This window comes from Psammomys obesus, unplaced genomic scaffold (assembly GCF_907164565.1).
Source record: "Psammomys obesus unplaced genomic scaffold, mPsaObe1.curated_primary_1811, whole genome shotgun sequence".
Lineage (NCBI taxonomy): Eukaryota > Metazoa > Chordata > Mammalia > Rodentia > Muridae > Psammomys > Psammomys obesus.
Window position 1 is genome coordinate 12125967 of NW_026585691.1, and position 18289 is coordinate 12144255.

Genomic DNA, 18289 nt, shown 5'->3' on the forward strand with positions numbered 1-18289 from the left:
TTTAAAATCTAGGCTCTATCTCAGGGCTAGAGTTTGATGTAACTTTATTGGCAACGCTGTTCTGTTAAGACTTTGCTATTTCAGGGTGCTGGTCTTCACGCGCCCAGGCAATTAGTGTAAGTGTACCGTAGCGTGTCAGGCGTGGGCGACAGCCTTGCTTTCCAGAGTTGGTGAGGGCGTGTGGAAGAACTGCAGGGAGGGCCTGAACTTCGAGATTATTGTTATCTGGACAGTGATTAATGTTATCGACAGGGTTTAAAGTCAGGTGGCCTCCTGCTCCTCTTTACCAGACAAGGTAACAGTCACGCTAAAGCTGGCGCTGTGGCTCATCCTCTGAGTGCACAGGACTCAGGCAGGCCATCAGGGACCCCGGAGAATAAGGAGAATGGGGAAAAGATACAGGAAGGAGGGGAGAAAGCGCTTCTTGGGTGACTGTTGGGGGTCTTTGCTGCGCGACAGTATCCCAGCGCGCAGCAGCGGAGAACAGAATAGTGATCTCTCCCTCAGATTCTTGGGGTCAGGAACGTGGAAATGGCTTAGCTTCGAGCTTCAGATGCTCTCACGGGGCTGTGCTCTCCCAAGGCCCGACTGCAGCCGAAGGGAGCTGTTTCCGAGCTAGCTCACACAACTGCTTTTCACCACGTGGGTGGGAGCTCTCAACCAGTGTAACTCCAGCTCCAGGGCACCTGACTTCCAGCTGACTCCTCCTGCCTCTGTGGGCGCCCGCACCCACGTACACGTGTCACCCTCCCCGTGTACACGATTGAAAATTAAAAATTAGAATAACTTTTAGTCGGACCGATTGACAGTGTGTCTTCCCTCAACGCTGAAGATTGCCGCATCACCATGGATCTGTTTGGAGATATCAACGACATTTCCTCAGGCAGCGACGAGGACCAGCGAGGACCCAGTCCCAGACAGCCCGCCGTGAGTACAACCTCCAGCCACAGCTGACCCCAGGATGGAAGGCTAAGAAAGAAGAAAGATCCTGAGACCAAGGACGCTGCCTCTCCTGTCCAGAGGGGCTGTGTTCAAAGGGCGGATGTTGTGACATTCTTAGCTGAATTGGGCATCTGGGGAAACATTTAGAAGGCCGGGGAGGAACCATTAGAACAGGACCAAAGGCAAACTTTAGGGACAGGACTGTTAAGGTGAACACCTTTATTTAAAAGGCTTTTCTCGTCCGAACTGGTGCTGTGCTGTGCTGTGCAGGGAATGTTGGTGTTCTTTTCCGATTTTAGCAGTTACTTAGTAATGACGGGTTGAACTATTTATACTTCTTGAATGCCTTACACAAAATGGAAAATTAGATAGGCCAACAAAATCTTTTTTTTTTTTTTTTTCCTACCAGTGCAGGTTAATATATCTTATCCCCCTTGGGATTGTTGCTGGGATTTGTGGGTGTGGTTGGGTGAGGTTTTAGGGAGAGACTTGGAGGACAGAGTGACGACTGTCCCTAGAGCAGTATGACTTCCTTTCAAACCTGCGTCTGCCAAATACAGAGGCAGAGCCCAGCTGGACCGCTTTTCCTGTCTCTTCACGTTCTCCCACTTCTGATCCCTCCCTTAGGGCAGAGGTGGAGAGCCTCCGAACCAATGCGTGGGACGGCGGATTTCCGAGACCAGGATAAAAATAGAAATTCCCAGCATCACCTCCGATTTGGGAAATGAACTGTTTTTTGTTAAGCTACCCAAATTTCTCAGGATAGAACCCAAGTAAGAGAACCGGACTTCTAAAATGTGAATTCTCTGTCATGAGCTGGTCAGTCCTAAGCTGAGGGGTTTCTCATGCAACCGGAGAGACTTAGAAGCTAGCAGAGTGGTGATCTGCTGTAAAGGGACAGGTGTCATGTGGCTCTGTCGCTCATGTAAAGCTGAAAACACAGAGTGAGAGAGAAAGCACAGGTGCTCGATGTAAGGGACGCCGAATCCGGACCAGATGACTTTGATGACAAGATAGTGTTGGCTCCTCCTGCTCCCCAAGGTGCAGAGAGGCACGCACTCCACAAGATAAATTTTAACCCCTGAACTAAACTGAGGCCTCAAGGTTTTAATTTGCTGTTAATTTTTATTTATTTATTTATTCTTTAAAAATATAAGGCCCAGATATTGCCTAATTAAGGTAAGGGACTTTTTTGTGTCTCACTATGTTGCCCTGGCTGGCCTGGAACTCCATACATAGAATAAGCTGGTCTTGAGCGCACAGAGATCTTCCTGCCTCTGCCGGGATTAAAGGCATGTAGCTAGCCGCCATGCCTGGCCCAAGGGACACTTTTGAAGCCTTTCATTGGGTTCACAGCCCTTCGGGCAGCACTGCAATAGTCTTGGTTTTTTAGAATGTGGCTAGAGCAGATTTTTACCCATGTTTTATAAGATGTATCTATATGCATACAATGTGCTTCTTCAAAGAGTTAGAATTCCGAGCTATGCTTGGATTTTATTTTATTTATTTATGTCTTGGATTTTATTTCAGGAAGTTTGTTTTAAAAAAGAAATTTCAAGAAAGTAGTCTTTGGCATACTTCCTGAGGGTTGTTGTGAAGTCATTTGTCAGCAGCGATATAATGTTGTAGAGACAACTGGTTTACAGAGTCAATCAGTCAATCACTAATTATGATTAATATGGCAACATTTTTTAGACCCTTTGATCCTCAGCTGTATGAAGATGAATGTGGAAATGAGAAAGTGCTTTATGAGGAAGACAAAACTAGGTTAAAAATAAAGGTATTCTGCTCTTTCCTATTCCTTTTTCCCTGGTTCCCCCATCTCCCTCACCTCAGCCTTCTGAGGAGCTGTGGCCACAGGCACGCACCACCGTGCGGGGCTGAGTCCTTGCTTGCTTTAGATGTATTTGACTCGTGTGTGAGTGCATTGACTTCATGTGTGTATGTGCACTATGTTTGTGACTGGTCCCTGCAGATGTTGGAAGACGGCTGCGGATCCTCTGCAACTGCTGGGAACCAAACCTGGATCCTCCAAAAGAGCAACAAGTGCTTTTAACCATGAGGTGTTGCAGGATATTTGCAGGATATTTAGGGTTCACAATAGGTGTGAACCCTAAAATTTTGAACTGTAAAAACCCTGTTTCTTGTTTGGTGTGGTTGAGCCCTATCACACACCTTTAATCCAAGAACTTTTTATTGTAAACAGGTTCACCCAGCCCTAGCATACATCTTTAAGACCTTTCTGTACACAGGGTTTAATAAAGTTAACCCTAGGCCAAGAGGTGGAGCAAGAAACCAGTTGAGAGGGATTAAAGGAGGGACTTTGAGTTGAGGGCTATTTAAGACAACATGGAGAAATAGGAAGAACCCTTAGCTTAAGCTCTGGCTTTAGCTTCTGCTTCAGCTCCTCAGCTCCCTGGCTTTTTCTGGGCTTTGAGTTAGCAAGCCTTTGGCCTTGGGTTTTTTTGGCCTTTTCCTCCTGGGCTGTCAGGCTGAGCTAGTGAACCTTTTGGGTTTTTTCCCTCTGGATCTGAGGTCAGCTGGGTGCTTTATCTGCCTCTCTGAGCTAGCAGGTTTTCACCCCAGCACCTGGTTCCCGAGTCTTCATTGGTAAAATAGAACGGTTGGGATTTTCATTTTTGTTTGAAACGAATCATGTTGTTGTAAAGTTAAAGGGTGTGGCCTAATAAATGTTTATTATTAGGCTATAATTTTAACGGCAGTACTATTTAACCCACTATCACAATAAGAGACAGACACCTGTTAAATTTTATAATTGCCTTATTTACCTTGGTCTGGGCAGATAATCTACCTACACTATCTCAATAACCTCATCATCCACCTCCCAGCTCCCATCCAATGCCATCCACCTATGCATTCCTTTGTGGCCTACCTTCCATCCACAATCTTATAAATACTTGCTTATATTTTTCATTAGGGCCTTTCCATGCCATTCTTGGAGTCCTTCCTCCCAGCCCACATGGTTCCTTCTCCATGCTAACCCATCGTGGCATCCTCCTCCCTCTTCCCGTCTGTCTCTTTCCTGTGATTCTCTTGAACCTTAGCCACAACTACCCCACTCTCCCCTGCCCAGGTTTTAGGCTTTTAATCAACCGATCAGGTATAGTGTCTTAGGCAGGTTTACACAACAAGGATAGGTGTGTTCAGGCAGTAACCAGATCTTGAGGGTCAGTAACTAGCATCAAAATGCAAGCATCTGGCCAACTCCCAACAGAGGCATTTCTCCAGCCTTTTAGGTTTCTCCTTTAGATGGTAAACACAGGGATGATGTTAGACCTGATCTTAAGAATCTTTTTTGTTTGTTTCTGAGACAGGGTTTCTTTGTGTAGCTTTGGATGCCCTGGACTCACTTTGTAGACCAGGCTGGCCTCAAGCTCACAGAGATCCACCTGCCTCTGCCTTCTGAGTTCTGGGATTAAAGCTGGGATTTTAAAGGTGTGAGCCACCAGCCCAATCTCAGTTTTCAGTTTTAACTGATGAACGTAGGAACTGTTGACACCATCAGCTTCCCTCAGGGTAAACAGTGTTGTGAGAGGTATAGACCTGCCTCCACATTTCCTCCCAGGCATATCCTAGCAACCTCCCAGGCCAGGATGGCTCTACATGGAGACTTACATCATGCACAACAGCAGACCTTGCCAATAGGGGTTTCTCCTGAGAATACCCAGAATAACAAAACACTACCATTGTTCATGCTGGGATGTTGCCTTCTCAGTTGGGTGGTAATTCTAGACATGGGCCATTTTTAGTGGTCTTTGTGACTTGGAGTTCTCTACCTCATGAGATAAATTTGGACTCAAACAGAGCTAAGTATAGTTCTCAGATTTAGTCTTAAAGACTATTATTATTATTATTATTATTATTATTATTATTATTATTATTATTACTACTAGTATGTTTGTGTTTCTGTACCATGTGTGTGGGTACCTGCAGAGTCCAGAAGAGGGTGTCATTTTCCCTGAACTGGAGTTATAGATGGTTGTGAAACTGCCCAACATGGATGGGTGCTGGGAACTGAACTTGGGTCCTCTGGAAAAGCAACAAGTGCTCTTTAAAAAAATATATTTAAAAAAAATTTATTTATTTATACAGTGTTCTGCCTGCATGTATGCCTGCACCCCAGAAGAGGGCACCAGACCTCATTATAGATGGATATGAGCCACGGTGTGGTTGCTGGGAATTGAACTCAGGACCTCTGGAAGAGCAGACAGTGCCCTTAACCTCTGAGCCTTCTTGGCAGACCACATCAAGTGCTCTCAACTGCTAAGCCATCGCTCTAGCTTCTAGTTATCTAGTCTTTTAAAAAACCAGACTGTCACGTCTGGATCTTACCTTACTAGACTAAGAAACAGGTTTTTTTTTTTTTTCCTTGTAAAAAATTACATTTCTATGTGTGTGCAAGAGTGTGCCCAAGTATATGCACGTGGATCAAAAAACAATGTGAAGAAGCTTTCCTCCCTCAGTGTAGGTCCTGGGGATCGAACTCAGGGAGTCAGGCTTGGCAGCAAGTGCCTTTATCAGTGAGCCATGTCACCGCCTACCCCCCACACCCCACCCCTGCTTTTGGGAAAGGGGGAAGGTCATTCTCCCCCACCCACACATTACATCCTGACCACAGTTTCCCCTCCCTCTGCTCTTCCTACTTCCCTCCCTCCCCAGCTAAACCCACCCCTCCTTTGTTTCCCTTCAAATTAAAAAGAGCAGGCCTCTCAGGGAAGTCAATCGAACACAACATAACGAGTTACAGTAAGACTGGGCACAAACCCTCGTATCAAGGCTGGACGAGGCAACCCAGTAGGAGGAAGAGGGTCCCAAATGCAAAGAATCAGAGACACCCCCACGCCCACTGTTAGGAGTCCCACAAGAACACCAAGCTACATAACCAGAAAGTATATGCAGAGGACCTAGGCCGGACCCACACGGGGTCTGTGGTGGCCGCTTCAGTCTCTGTGAGCCCCTGTGAGCTCTGCCTGGTTGATTGATTCTGTGGCCCGTGTTTCCTAGGCGACACTTTTAAAGTTTCCCCCTTCCCATTGGGCCCACAGTCCTTCAAGTGAGCCTGCAAAGAAAGTGTGTGTGTGTATGTGTGTGTGTGTGTGTGTGTGTGTGTGTGTGACAGTGCTGGGAATAGAACTGGGTCACGTGCTAGGCAGGTGGTCTAGCACTGTGCTAAACCATCAGCGGAGGTGTCGATTTCAGCTCCTTACCTCGGTGGACTAAGCTTCTCTGCTTTCCTGTGGAGCGCTTAGCTGGGCTACAGGCTGCGTCCTGCCTAGCCTCCTCCCTCTGCTCAGACCCGGGCCTAGGGAAGAGTAGACAGAAGGCCTGGTTAGCCTAACCAGCACGCCCAGACGCCTGTAGTAAGTAAATGGGTGACGGTGCTGCCGAGTCGGCCACTTTCTTACCACTCATCACTTCCCGGCATCAGGAATCATTTGAGGAACAAAAACATACAGCTACTTACGGTTGTCTGATACCTTTTTTCTTTCAAACCAGGTGGAAAATACTATCCGCTGGAGGGTATGCCAGGATGAAGAAGGTTATAAAGTTAAAGAAAGCAACACTCGGGTAGTCAAGTGGTCAGATGGAAGGTGAGCGTTGGGACACTTGGGGAGGCCTGGATGAGTTCACATGTGCTGTGAGGACTTAACTAAGAAAATCTGGGCTGCTGCCATTACCTAGGAAACCTGAGAGAAGCAGTTAAGGCTGGGCTTACAGCTGGGCTCAGGGGCGAGCTTAGATCTGGCTCTATTCATCAGATCCCCTTTTTTCTGTCTTGTTAGCTAAAAGGCTAACCTTTGAAGTGTCAGGATAATTTGAAATATCCCTTCTTGCCAGTGCTGGGGTTGAAAGCCAGTGTTGGCTGTTCAAAAGTCAAGTGTTTAGAGCCCCAACCCCTAAACTGAAATATTTGAGAACTTGTTTGCAAATTTAAAGATATAGTTTGGAAGGTATTATAAGACAGTTCTACTGCAAGCTGAAAAGGAGATTTTACCACTTTTTACTCGGAAGCACATCTTAGTGTGTCAAAGGCAACTTATAGGAGAAGTTATTTGGACTTACAGCTCCAAAGGGCTAGGATTCCATCACAGAAACAGTGGCAATGGGCAGCAGGCCTGGTGGTAGGAACATGAGAGCTCATGTCTCCCAAGTCAAGCAGGAAGCAGAGCTAACTGGGATTGGAGCCCAGAACCCACTCCCAATGACATACTGTCTTTAGCAAGGCCACACCTCCTAAACCTACTCAAACAGCAACAGCTGGGGTCAAATACTCAAACATCTGAACAGGATCTCACCTGTTGTGGTATAGAGCACATCTTTGATCCTAGCCCTGGGGAGGCAAGGCAGGCTGCTCTCTGTAAGTCAGTGGCCAGTCTGGCTTACACATTGAGCTCCAGGCCAATAAACGCTACATTGTCTCAAACAAACAAACAAACAAACAAACAAACAAACAAACAAACAAATACAAGCAACAGGGTGCAGGCCCAGAACTCACTTTGTAGCAGACCCTGAGCCTGTGACCATGAGCTTTATCTCCCAAGTGCTAGGACCACAGGCAAACATTTCCATGTCCAGCTTGGAAGCAGGCTATCGATAGCGTCCTTTTGAGTTTTTCTCTGAATTCTATATGAGGACAGGATCCTATGCTACTCACTCTGCATCCCGTTACCCGAATTGTTACTCCTCTCCAGCATGTCCCTGCACATAGGCAATGAAGTGTTCGATGTCCACAAGGTCCCACTGCAGGACAGTCACAACCAGCTGTTTGTACGGGAAGACACCGGTCTCCGAGGACAGGCCATCTTTAATTCCAGACTTACCTTTAGGTAACTTTGCTGTTGTCTTTTTTTTTTTTTTTTGTCTGTCTGTCTGTTTGTTTGTTTATTGAGACATGGTTTCCCTAGGCAGTCCTGGAAGTCCTGGAACTCCCTCTGTTGACCAGGCTGGCCTTGAACTCACAGAGATCCGCCCGCCTCTGCCTCCTGAGTGCTGGGATTAAAGAAGTGGGTCACCACTGCCTGGCCCTTTAGGTAGCTTCCTGTATGCACATGTCGAAGAACAAAGCAGAGCTGTGATGCAGAAAGCCTGATCCTTCTGAGCAACAACCATTGCACAGGGCAGCTCACCAACAACCACATCAGGTTCCAAGACAGGTGTTTAGAGTGAACCTCAAGCCTCTCAGGGCACTAGCTTGTGCTATGAAAAGTCAGGAAGCCCTGGTGCCTGGCTTCTCACTGCTCTGCACCTGGAAAGGCCTGCCATTGAGGCCTGCTGTTTGGTGTGTTCTTACCCTTCAGTGAAACTACCAGCTGTGATGCTGATGTGTGCTTACAAATCAGGGTGACCAAATTGGCTCTAGCCTGGGCCCGCTCAGTTCATGGGGCCCACTCTGCTGGCTGCAGTGGGTGGTGCCTCGGCCCCTTCTGAAGACGGTTCCCTTACGGACACACCTGTGACTAGGATCCAGCTTCCCTTGAGAGGCACAGCACTTTCCATGCTAGTGGACACACACTTCCTTTGAAGCTGCTGATGTGTATATATATTTTAAAGATTTATTATTTGTATGGCATTCTGCCTGCATGTTTGCCTGCATACCAGAAGAGGGCACCAGATCTCACTACAGATGGTCATGAGCCACCATGTGGTTGCTGGGAAGTGAACTCAGGACCTTTGGAAGAACAGCCAGTGCTCTCAACCTCTGAGCCATCTCTCTAGCCTGCTGGCGTACTTTAAAATCAGATTGTGGTCATGGTTGTGCAACTTTATAAACGAAAAAAGAACCAGTTACATACGTAAGAGAAGGGACCATTGTATGGATACTATTAATAAACTTTTTTTAAAAGTCTGCAACCAGTGGAAGGTTGTATAGTCTTAGAGGGGCTCAGTCTCACTGATTTGCAGTTTCCTTAGCTATAAAATGTATGGGTCATGGGGCTGTTGTGTTAAATAGGTTGGTAAACCCAGCACAGTGAGTGAAGCGCAACCTTCCCTCTCACAGATGTCTTCTAGAAGAAGTCTCCTGAAACGAGCGGTTCTGTCTTTGCTTTTGACTTGCTCTGAGCCGCACTGGGGTAGTATCTGACTGCTCGGCAGTTTCTTTCCTTAGGTCCTCTCTTCAGTCTTTGGGACCCGGTGAAGAGCTGTCTTCCTACCCTCAGGAAGCACTGTCGGAGACAGTCCTGCCCTGTGACCCAGGCTGGCTTTGAACTCTCTGTTCGTCTTCACCTCAAGCCTGCGGTAGTCCTGCCTTTGCCGGAGTGGTGGGTTACAGGCTGTTTTCCTGCGGAAACTCCGGTGTGGTCCTGAGCCGTTGAAGCCCCTCCTGCCTGCCGCTGTGGCTCGCTTTGTTTTTGAGACAGGATCATACACTTGGCCACTTACTTTTTTAAATCGTCCTTCTGCTTTTAGTGAGTGGAGGGACCAACTTTTACTTCTCAAAATGTTCCTGCTGGCGCATGCTCCACCCTTGTGGAACTGAGATTTCTGCCCCCCCCTCCCCCCCCCCCGTCTGTGAACATAGCTGGGGGTATTCTTTGTAAAAGCCCTCCATCTGGCTGCCCGCCCACCCCTCCCCCTGCACCCTGGGTCAGACCACTCCACTTTTCCTGAGCACTGAACAGACAGAGCGGGAACTGAGGTCCTGCCTGTTTCCTCGGCCTACTGGGAGGCCATTATCACCCGTGAGTGCGTTTGGTGTTCTTGACAAATGTTTCTGCTCATTTCCCGGCAGACCTCACTGTACAGACAGTGCCTCGTATAAAAAGATGACCCTTTCGTTCGGAAACAGAAGTCCAAAGACACAGATTAGAATCTTGCCGATGGCTGGTCGTGATCCTGAGTGTTCACGCGCGGACTTGATCAAGGTACATTGTGTATGCTTTATGTTGGGGACTTTGGTATGTTTAGTGCTGTTTTCCCGAACTTAAAAGTTGTTACCCTCCGTGTGTGTGTGTGTGTGTGTGTGTGTGTGTGTGTGTGTTTAACGTGTGGAAGTGTGCATTCCATGACGTGTGGAGGTCAGAGGACAATTTTTAGGAGTTTGTTATTCCCTTCATCGTGGGTCCCAGGGGCTGAATTCAGGTTGTTAGATTATAGCACAGCAAGCTTTGACCCGCTGAGACTTCTTGTTGCTCCAGTTCATTATTAGTGTCACTCTCTTTTATTTGCTGTATTTACTGGGGACCCAGCTCACTCTTCTGCCTCTAGGCTGCTATGAGATGACAGGTCATTTCACTCTTGTCCGTGGGCTCCACAGAAAAACCTTCACACATAAAACTGTGTTAGAAAAGAGCACAGCCTCTGCCTTGGGGACACAGCTCAGTCGCAGAATGCTTGGCCTCACATGTCCAAGGCCTTGGGTTTCATTCCTGACATCACGCAAAGAAAAGAAGAATCTAGAACCACGTGACTCGTTTGACGCTCGCTCAGCTCCTTTAACTCCTCAGTGTGGCATGCTGGGCGGTTCTAAGAAGTTGGCAGTCCCGGCAGCCTGATGTGGAAGCGGGGGTATGTTATTTGCACTGAAGGCCGCACTAGGAATGTCTGTGAAGCTTGGCAGCTTGATGGCACCTCAGCAGGTCAGGGGTCTGCGGCTTAGGGATGAGAACAGGCAGCCCCCACTGCCCCAAAGGGTCATTTTGGAAGGGGTTTCTCAGACCGGCCACTTCCGAGCCGTGGCTGAGGTCAGCAGAGGATGTACACAGCTCCCGGGGGCAGGCCTGTGCTAGTTCAGCCGTCCCTCCTGCATCCAGCCACCTGCTGTGTGGAGTTATAGTAATGCAGGTAGAAGGCACAGGGCAGCAAACTGCTTTAAAAGTGGCCAAATGGGTACAAAGAGAAGCCAGTTCCCTTTTCCCTTTCCTGCCTTTCCCCTTTTCTGTTGGAGAGACTTTTACCATGTTGCATGGACTAGTCTTAGTCTTGAACTCCTGGTTTGAGATATCCTCCTGCCTCAGACCTCACTACCGGTGCGTGGCTACTCCATCCTGCCAAACGTAGTCCTTTGTTGTAAACTGAACGTTTTCCCTTCTCTCCCTCTCTCCCTAAATACAGAAAAGAGAATGCCTGCGAGCGTCTATTCGCCGGAGTGTCCGTCTGCCGAGGAAGAAGTGGGGTCCAGCTCCAAGTTTCACTATCCGGGAGCCCGATGATGATGACAAGGAAGAAAAGTGGGGAGAGAAAGAAGAGAAGGCAGAAGATGAGGAAGGCCAAGCCTCCGGCCTGGTTACCACTAAAAACCATGGCCAGGGAGCAGCCCACAGTAAGCCAGTGCCGGCGTGGCACCTTCCTCTGGTGGGCAGAGTCTAGTTCTGCTTTCGTGAGATCCTCATCTTGCTCATAGTAGTTACTCAAGACAGTGGAACACATACCTCCTTCCGTTCTGCTTGGGTGAGGGCCACTCGCCCGCAGAGAAGGTTAACTGAAAGCAAGACCTCTCCAGAAACCGTAAACTCTGTTCTATGAGTCCCATGTACTGTGGTGGTACAAGCTCGCCATCAGTACTATGGAGGCCGAGAGAGGAGTTTGAGGCCAGCCTGGGCTACTAACTTAACAAGTTCCAGGCAAGCCAAGAGAAACCCTGTCTCAAAAACCAAACCAAACCAAACAAAAACCAAACTAAAATAAACGAACCCTCCACAATAATGGGATTACCAGGCTTCCGGGTACTTAATAGCCCAGTCTGAGAATGTGTCAAGCCCGTCATTCAGCTCATGTGAAAGTGATTTTTAGTTTTCTACTGAAACTTAAAAAGAAAGATACCCCTCACCCTTAAACAGAAAACCAATACCTTATTTATTTCTCAAGGAAAAGCACAGTGGGAATGAAAAAGTAAAATTCAGGAGTAAGTCTTTATCCAATTTGAAGGCCGCTGTAGGAAAATCCAGCATGAAGAGCCTGGCGGAACGTGCCCCTCACTGGGGCAGGCCAGTTAGGACTGCAGGGGCCAGTGTACTGGGGACACAGCAGCCAAAGGTGGCAGCCAGACTGTTGTGTCCCTGCAACCTGGGTGAGAGGACAGGAATGTCTGTGGCAGTCAAGGAAGAGCTGGCAGGAAGTACTGACTTCAGGGAACAAATACTGAAGGTGTTACCGCATTCCTGACCGGTGGCACCAGGTCTGTACAGAAAGCTCCACAGCCACTCTAATGGTCGTGGTTGTCTGTAGCGGGCTGGAGAATGGTAGGGAAGGCAGGCAAGGCTTACTCAGGGGGCAGTCATGGTAATAACAACTCAAGATGGCTGCAGCCAGGTTGGTCCCTCTGAAGGTCAGCCCCATTCTTAAAATCCTTTTGCTTTCAGAGAAACGAGCTGTGTCTTTCTCATATTGCAATCACGAGGGATCTGAAGACGATAAAGCCAGAGGATTACTCAAAGCAAAGAAACCCGTGATGGACAGAGGTAAGCTCCATTTATTCAGTGACCTTGTAGCCAAGAGCCAGCTCCCAGCTCAGGATGACAGCTACACAATTCACTGACACTCAGTGAAGCAAGGGTAGTCGTGAGAGCCAGGGATCCTGATGCCTGGAAGGGATGGGTCTTGGGAGGCTGCACAGACTGCTGAAAATCGAAGCTTTGCAAAAATCACGGGCCAGGGTGAGGCATTTCAGCTGCAGAGAGTATAAGGCGGGACACAGGGCCCTGAGCCGTCAGAGCTCATCTAGAGAATGGCAGATGCTCAGTGTGGGTGAACAGAGGTGCCTGCTGTTTGGATTAGGGCAGTAACTGAGGGCTACGTCAGCCTGTGCTTTTTCCTACTGACTTCTCTTTTAAGATCACACGCAAGGACATTTTAAGCTCTGATAATGTGAGGCTTGCTATGCTAGTGCTCCAGTGTCTTCCGAGCCCTTCACCTGCTCTAGGTTCTAGGGTTAGGGATAAGCATCGCAGCTGCATTATAATGTTTAAATAGTGCTGACTAAATTCTTTTTTTTTTTAATGTGTATATACATTTGTAAAAAATTTAAATGATACATAAGCATACTTATAATCCAGTCTTTAAGGTTTTTTTATGGCATGTATGCATATACACCACCTGTGCCTGTAGAGGCCAGAAGATGATGATGGAACCCCTCCCCCCACAACCTTCCAACTAGTTACACATGGTTATGAGCTGCCATGTGGGTGCTGGGAACTGAACCTGAGTTTTCTGCAAGAACCTTCTCTCCAGCTCTAACATCAGACTTTAAAACACTGAGTTTTATGCAATTATTGGAACAAAATAATGTACTTCAAGTAACGTGACGGAGATTCCACACTGAATGAAAAGTGTCCCTCCTACCCTGACAGCCACCCAGCTTCCCAGAGGTGCTCCTGGGTGAACTCAGGTCTCTGAGGCAAATTTCTCCTGTCAGTTTAGAACTGCTTTGGACAAAGCTTCCAGAAATGCCTTATATTGAACCCATAACCCTTCCTTTGTATTTCTTCAGGATATAAGCCCTCCAGAAAGAGACCAAGGGATGAAGAGGAAGCCTGAAGCACAAAATGTGCGCTGTTATCGAGCATGTTCAAGTTGTTAGCTGTTTGGGCTGGGACTAGGTCTAAGGCTTTGTGTGTGTGCTTGATTTGGGCTTTCTACTGCTTAGGCAGGCCCCAGCCCCTTGGATGTATTAAAGACAGATTGTTTTGACCCACATGAGCCAATGAGATGGGCCATGTGGAAACTCCTAAATTCCAAATTCCATTCTCCATTCGTGTGTGTGTGTGTGTGTGTGTGTGTGTGTGTGTGTGTGTATGTATGCTATTTTTGTCTTGTTTTTTGAGATGAGCTTTCACCATGTAGCCCCGGCTGGTTGGGAATTTGCTGTGTAGACCAGGCTGACCTGGAATGCAGTCTGTCCTGTCTCTGCTTCCTGCAGGCTGGGATTAAATGTGTGCGGCCTCACACCTGACCCCTTCATACTTCTATAGCACTATTTTGTGGCTGTCTAGTAAAAACATTTCAGTTAGCATTAGTTCCAGAGAGCATTCCGACTCATTCAGAACACCCTGAGGTCTTTAAGTTTCAGTTTCAGGCTCAGTCACAGTGCTGACTGGGAGCTGCTGATACAGCTGTGAACCTCTGGGCCAACTTACAAACCATGCAAGAGAGCTTAACCTCTAAAGGGCAAAACTGTTTGGCAATTTTGCATTACAGGTGGCGAGCCACACAGAATTCACCCCCGGGCCCAGCATTTTTAACTGGGAAGTTTCAGGGAGCACACAGAGGTGCTGTTCGGGCACAGCCTAGAGCGCTGTAGTCCCCTCCCAGGCATGAGAGCTGCCAACTTGGGCAGCTGAACCCCCACGACTCACCGTCCTCAGGAGGCTAAACATTTCCACCATGCTAAATTACAGCTCATGCCTAATTATAGCACTTGAAAGACTGAGGCAGGAGGACTGCTGTGAGTCTGAGGCCAGCCTGGGCCACAGTGGGACCCTGTCTCAAACAAGCTAAAAGATCGTTTCATATGGTTTAATGACACTCATTCTTGTCTGCTCGTAAAACTAAACTGACATAACTGACATATACAGAAGACAAGTTTTGCAGGAAGGCAAAGGGCATTGGGTGTCAGTCACACCCCACCCCCACGCCAGAGTTAGTGAAACGTGTATGGACAGGACACAACTAAGCCCTGATGCGGAGTGGCTGACTACTAACATTTTGTGTGGTTCAGCATGGCAGTGCCGGCTACAGACTGAGTGCCTCCAAAACGCTAAATTCCTCACAGTCCTAGCATCAAGGCCCAGTCCTCGGGAGGGCTTGTGGACAGCTAGCTACCTTCTTGCTAGTCCTGAACAGCCTCAGGTTCTGTGGTGAGAGTCCCCGTTTGGGGAGCCTGGATACCCCTAACTGCCTTCCAAAGTTCCCTCTCCAGATCCCATCAATACTGCGAATTAGGGCCTGGGCACAGGAATTTGGGGAGGATGATGGGCACAGGAATTTGGGGAGGATGAAGATACTATCGTAGCAGCAGGAGAAGGACTAAGTTTTCTCTTTTAAAAGGGTTTGCTTCTAAATCAGATTAGCATTACAAAGCAGGGTATCACAGCAGCCTAGTCATATCCATGTGTTGTTATACGTTGTTCTCATTCATGTCCCTCCCCCCAATAAGCTTGTTCCTGAAGGAGCGGATGTTAAAATTGTAAAACAGAAGAGATTTTTTTTTTAAGATGTCTGAATCTAGGATATTTGATGAACTTTAATAAAATTATTTGTTTCAGGATACAATGTTTTAAATGCCTGTAGTCTAGTCTTCAAAAGAAACTTTATTTTGTTATAAACTGGGTGGATAATACTTATTTAAATGTCAGAAAATTCATTGCTTTTCTACTTACACAGCATTTACTGTTTTGATGGGTTAGTACTGGGAAAACTTTAACTTCAAAGGACAGAGCAATATACAGTACCATGAAGGTCTATTTGGGCTTCAAAGAAAAATAAACCAAACGTAATTCACCCACAAGCCTGAAACAGAAATAAATCGAGTGTGTGGGTTCCCAGGGGCTTTATGTGTGTGCAGGCCCTTTCTCCCTCTGCCTTCCAGGGGCCATCTTCAGATCCCACCACTCCTGCCTGCTGGGGCTTCAGCCTGAGGCTCTGGGAGGACAGGCAGACCATGTCTAGCAGGAAGGACAGAGCAGCCAAAAGTTTGTTCTTTAAAAGAAGGGACGGCTTTAGGTTAGCCCACAAGGCACTGGGTGACCTTGCCCTGGGACCCTCCCGCCTAAGCACACAAATCCAAAATCTCAAAACCACTAAATTAAAAAAATGTACTCTCCTCAGCTGGGCAAAGTGACACTTGTTCCTAGCTCCTCAGGAGGTGGAGGCAGAGCTCACTGAGCCCCTGAGTTGGAGACCAGCCTGTGCAACAAAGTGAGAACCTGTCCTAAAAATTAAACAAACACGAAGAGAAATCTCATTTTTTTAAAAAGTGGAGATGGAATAAACTCTTAAAAGTTGCCACACGTACCAGTTGAGAAACACCTTGAGGGAGCCCGCCGCTTCTGCTTCTTGTTCAGTGAGGACATTTGCAAACTGCTGGCACCCAGGCCTTCCTTTAGAAACTTTAAATTACACCAAGAAGAGAATTTACTAGCCACCAGAGAAGGAAGATGATGGCTCTGGAGGCGGGAGGGTCTGGACTCAGGTGCTGTTTCAGTCTGCCTCCAGGGCGGTGCCTGAAATGATGAACACACCTCCCCCAGTACAAGGCTGCATGTCCTCATGTGATGAGAGGTGAAGGGCTAGATGTGAACCTCACCGTCAGGCCCTTTAAAAAGGCTGGAGACCTGGGGAGGAGGTGGGAGTGTCACCAGCAATACACGCAAGGGTTCTGTGGTGCCTCAGCAGACACCAGACACGCAACACGGACACAAGATGCACAGTAACACATGGATGGTCCTATTCTCTGCCACCTCAGATGACTGGAGGTCTGTTTTTGCAGGCCACTGAGTAGGCTTTCCCCAACAAATTCAATCTGGAGGAACTAGGCTCCTGGCAGGTGGAGCAGCTCTGCCTCACACCAGGATCACCTGAACCTGCTGCAGAGGCCGGTGATTTTCCTGGAAAGCTGTTGAATGATGCAAAGAGGAGTCAGGAGGTGAAAGTGTGGTGAGGAAGGAGGGTAAGACCTGGGGCTATAATGGGCTTAAGTTTACTTTGGTCCAGGGGAGCAAAGTGTTCTTTGAGGGGGAGACAGGGTTTGGCTGATGTGTTGGCTTGAATAGGAATGGCCCCACAATCTCACAGATTTCAGTACTTCTTGGCCACTGGGGAGTGGCACTCTTAGGCGGTATGGCCTTGTTGGGGTAAATGTGTCACTGGGGGTGGGCTCTGAGGTTTCAGAGGCTCAAGCCAGGCCAAGTGTCACTCTCATCCTGCTGCCTGCTGATCTGGATGTAGAACCCTCAGCTCTTTCTCCAGTACAATGTCTGCTTGCAGGCTCTGCCTTGCTTCCTGCCATGATAATGGAGTAAACCTCTGAACCTGTATCCTTATAAGAGTTGCCTTGGTCATGGTGTCTTTTCACAGCAATAGAAACCCTGAGACAGATGAATACTGCTGGAAGTAAATCCAAGCCTGAGTCTCATCATTTGGAAAGCACCAAAAATGACACCGAGTCTGCCGAGCAGATCCAGAAGGTGAACAAACGCACACCATCCTCTGCGTCACCCAGAGGACAGGGGCCATCAGTGCCACAGATGGAGAGGCCCCAGAGTGCAGGCTGGACGCCGTCACAGGAAGCCAGACTATGGCATTGGCACTCGGGGATGGAGACCTTAAGGACACCGAGCATTCTGTGAAGTGTGTGGAGCGGCTCAGCCTGCTCAACCAGCCCGTGTGCACGTACCTGTATTTTCTTAATAACCAAAGTCAAGACACCTGAATTTTTAGGAATTGTCTTTATTCAGTTGAGAGTATAGTCTAGCTGCTGGAATGAAAACAGGGAGAAAGAAAGCTCTTAGAAATCTTGTTCTTGGTGCCCTTAGGAAAATTGGAATTGGGTTCCATGGGTTATGGGTTGTAAAAACAAAAATCCGGGTTTAAAAAGAGCGGGGCCAGTGAGCTGCTGTGGAGGGTAGAGGTCTTGTTCTGATCTCCCGGAGTTGTTTAGGTGTGCAAGGAGTAAACCAACTTCACAAAGCTATTCCCTAACCTCCACATATGTGCCATGGCACATGCTGACCTAAGCACATATGTATACACACACACTAACAAGTTTTACTGAGAATTTGTTTTTAAATTTATCAGAGTATCTGGAAGATTTTTGTGGGAATTATTTGCTCTGATTAAAACACTGACAATGTAGAAAAAGGAGTAGCATCTTTAAGGGGCAGGGGTTACCTTAAAGGGTAACTTGTAGCAGTTGACAAGACACGGCTAGGTATTTGATAGTGCCGCAGTCTATTCTCACCTGGCCTGGAAAGCACGTGTGCCCAGTCAAGCCCTTTATATTTAATGAAGGCTTTCGGAGATACTTGACAAGAGCAAAAGCAAAAATAATAGGTGGCAGTGATTAAAGTGATTTGCTTAGATGTCTTTTCTTCCTAGTTAACCCCTAAGGTTGGCCCTTCTAAATGACAGACTGCGAGGTGAAGTTAAGAATTAATGAAATGTTATGTTTGCTATAAAATCTGCATATCGTTCAGCTTTGGTTATTTGTCCGTGTATGTGCATGTGCCTGTGCATGTGCCTGCTTGTCTGTCTGTGCACCACATGTGTGCAGGGGCCTACAGAGGAGGAAGAGGGCATCACATCTGGAACTGGAGTTAAAAGAGGCGGCGAGCCGCCTGGTGTGGGTGCTGAGAACTGAGCTTGGGACCTCTGCAAGAACAGCCAGTGTTCT

General features: G+C 47.7%; 1 protein-coding gene across 1 annotated transcript; it reads left to right on the forward strand.

The window, feature by feature from the left end:
- Positions 1-846: 846 nt before the first annotated feature.
- On the forward strand, positions 847-17329 carry LOC129668775 (RNA polymerase-associated protein LEO1-like). Its single transcript, XM_055596868.1, has 9 exons — positions 847-927; positions 1570-1715; positions 2638-2722; positions 6460-6554; positions 7656-7790; positions 9695-9831; positions 11015-11224; positions 12264-12362; positions 17076-17329. Exons 1-9 carry the CDS (start codon positions 847-849, stop codon positions 17327-17329), a joined length of 1242 nt encoding a protein of 413 aa, XP_055452843.1.
- The last annotated feature ends 960 nt before the right edge of the window (positions 17330-18289 follow it).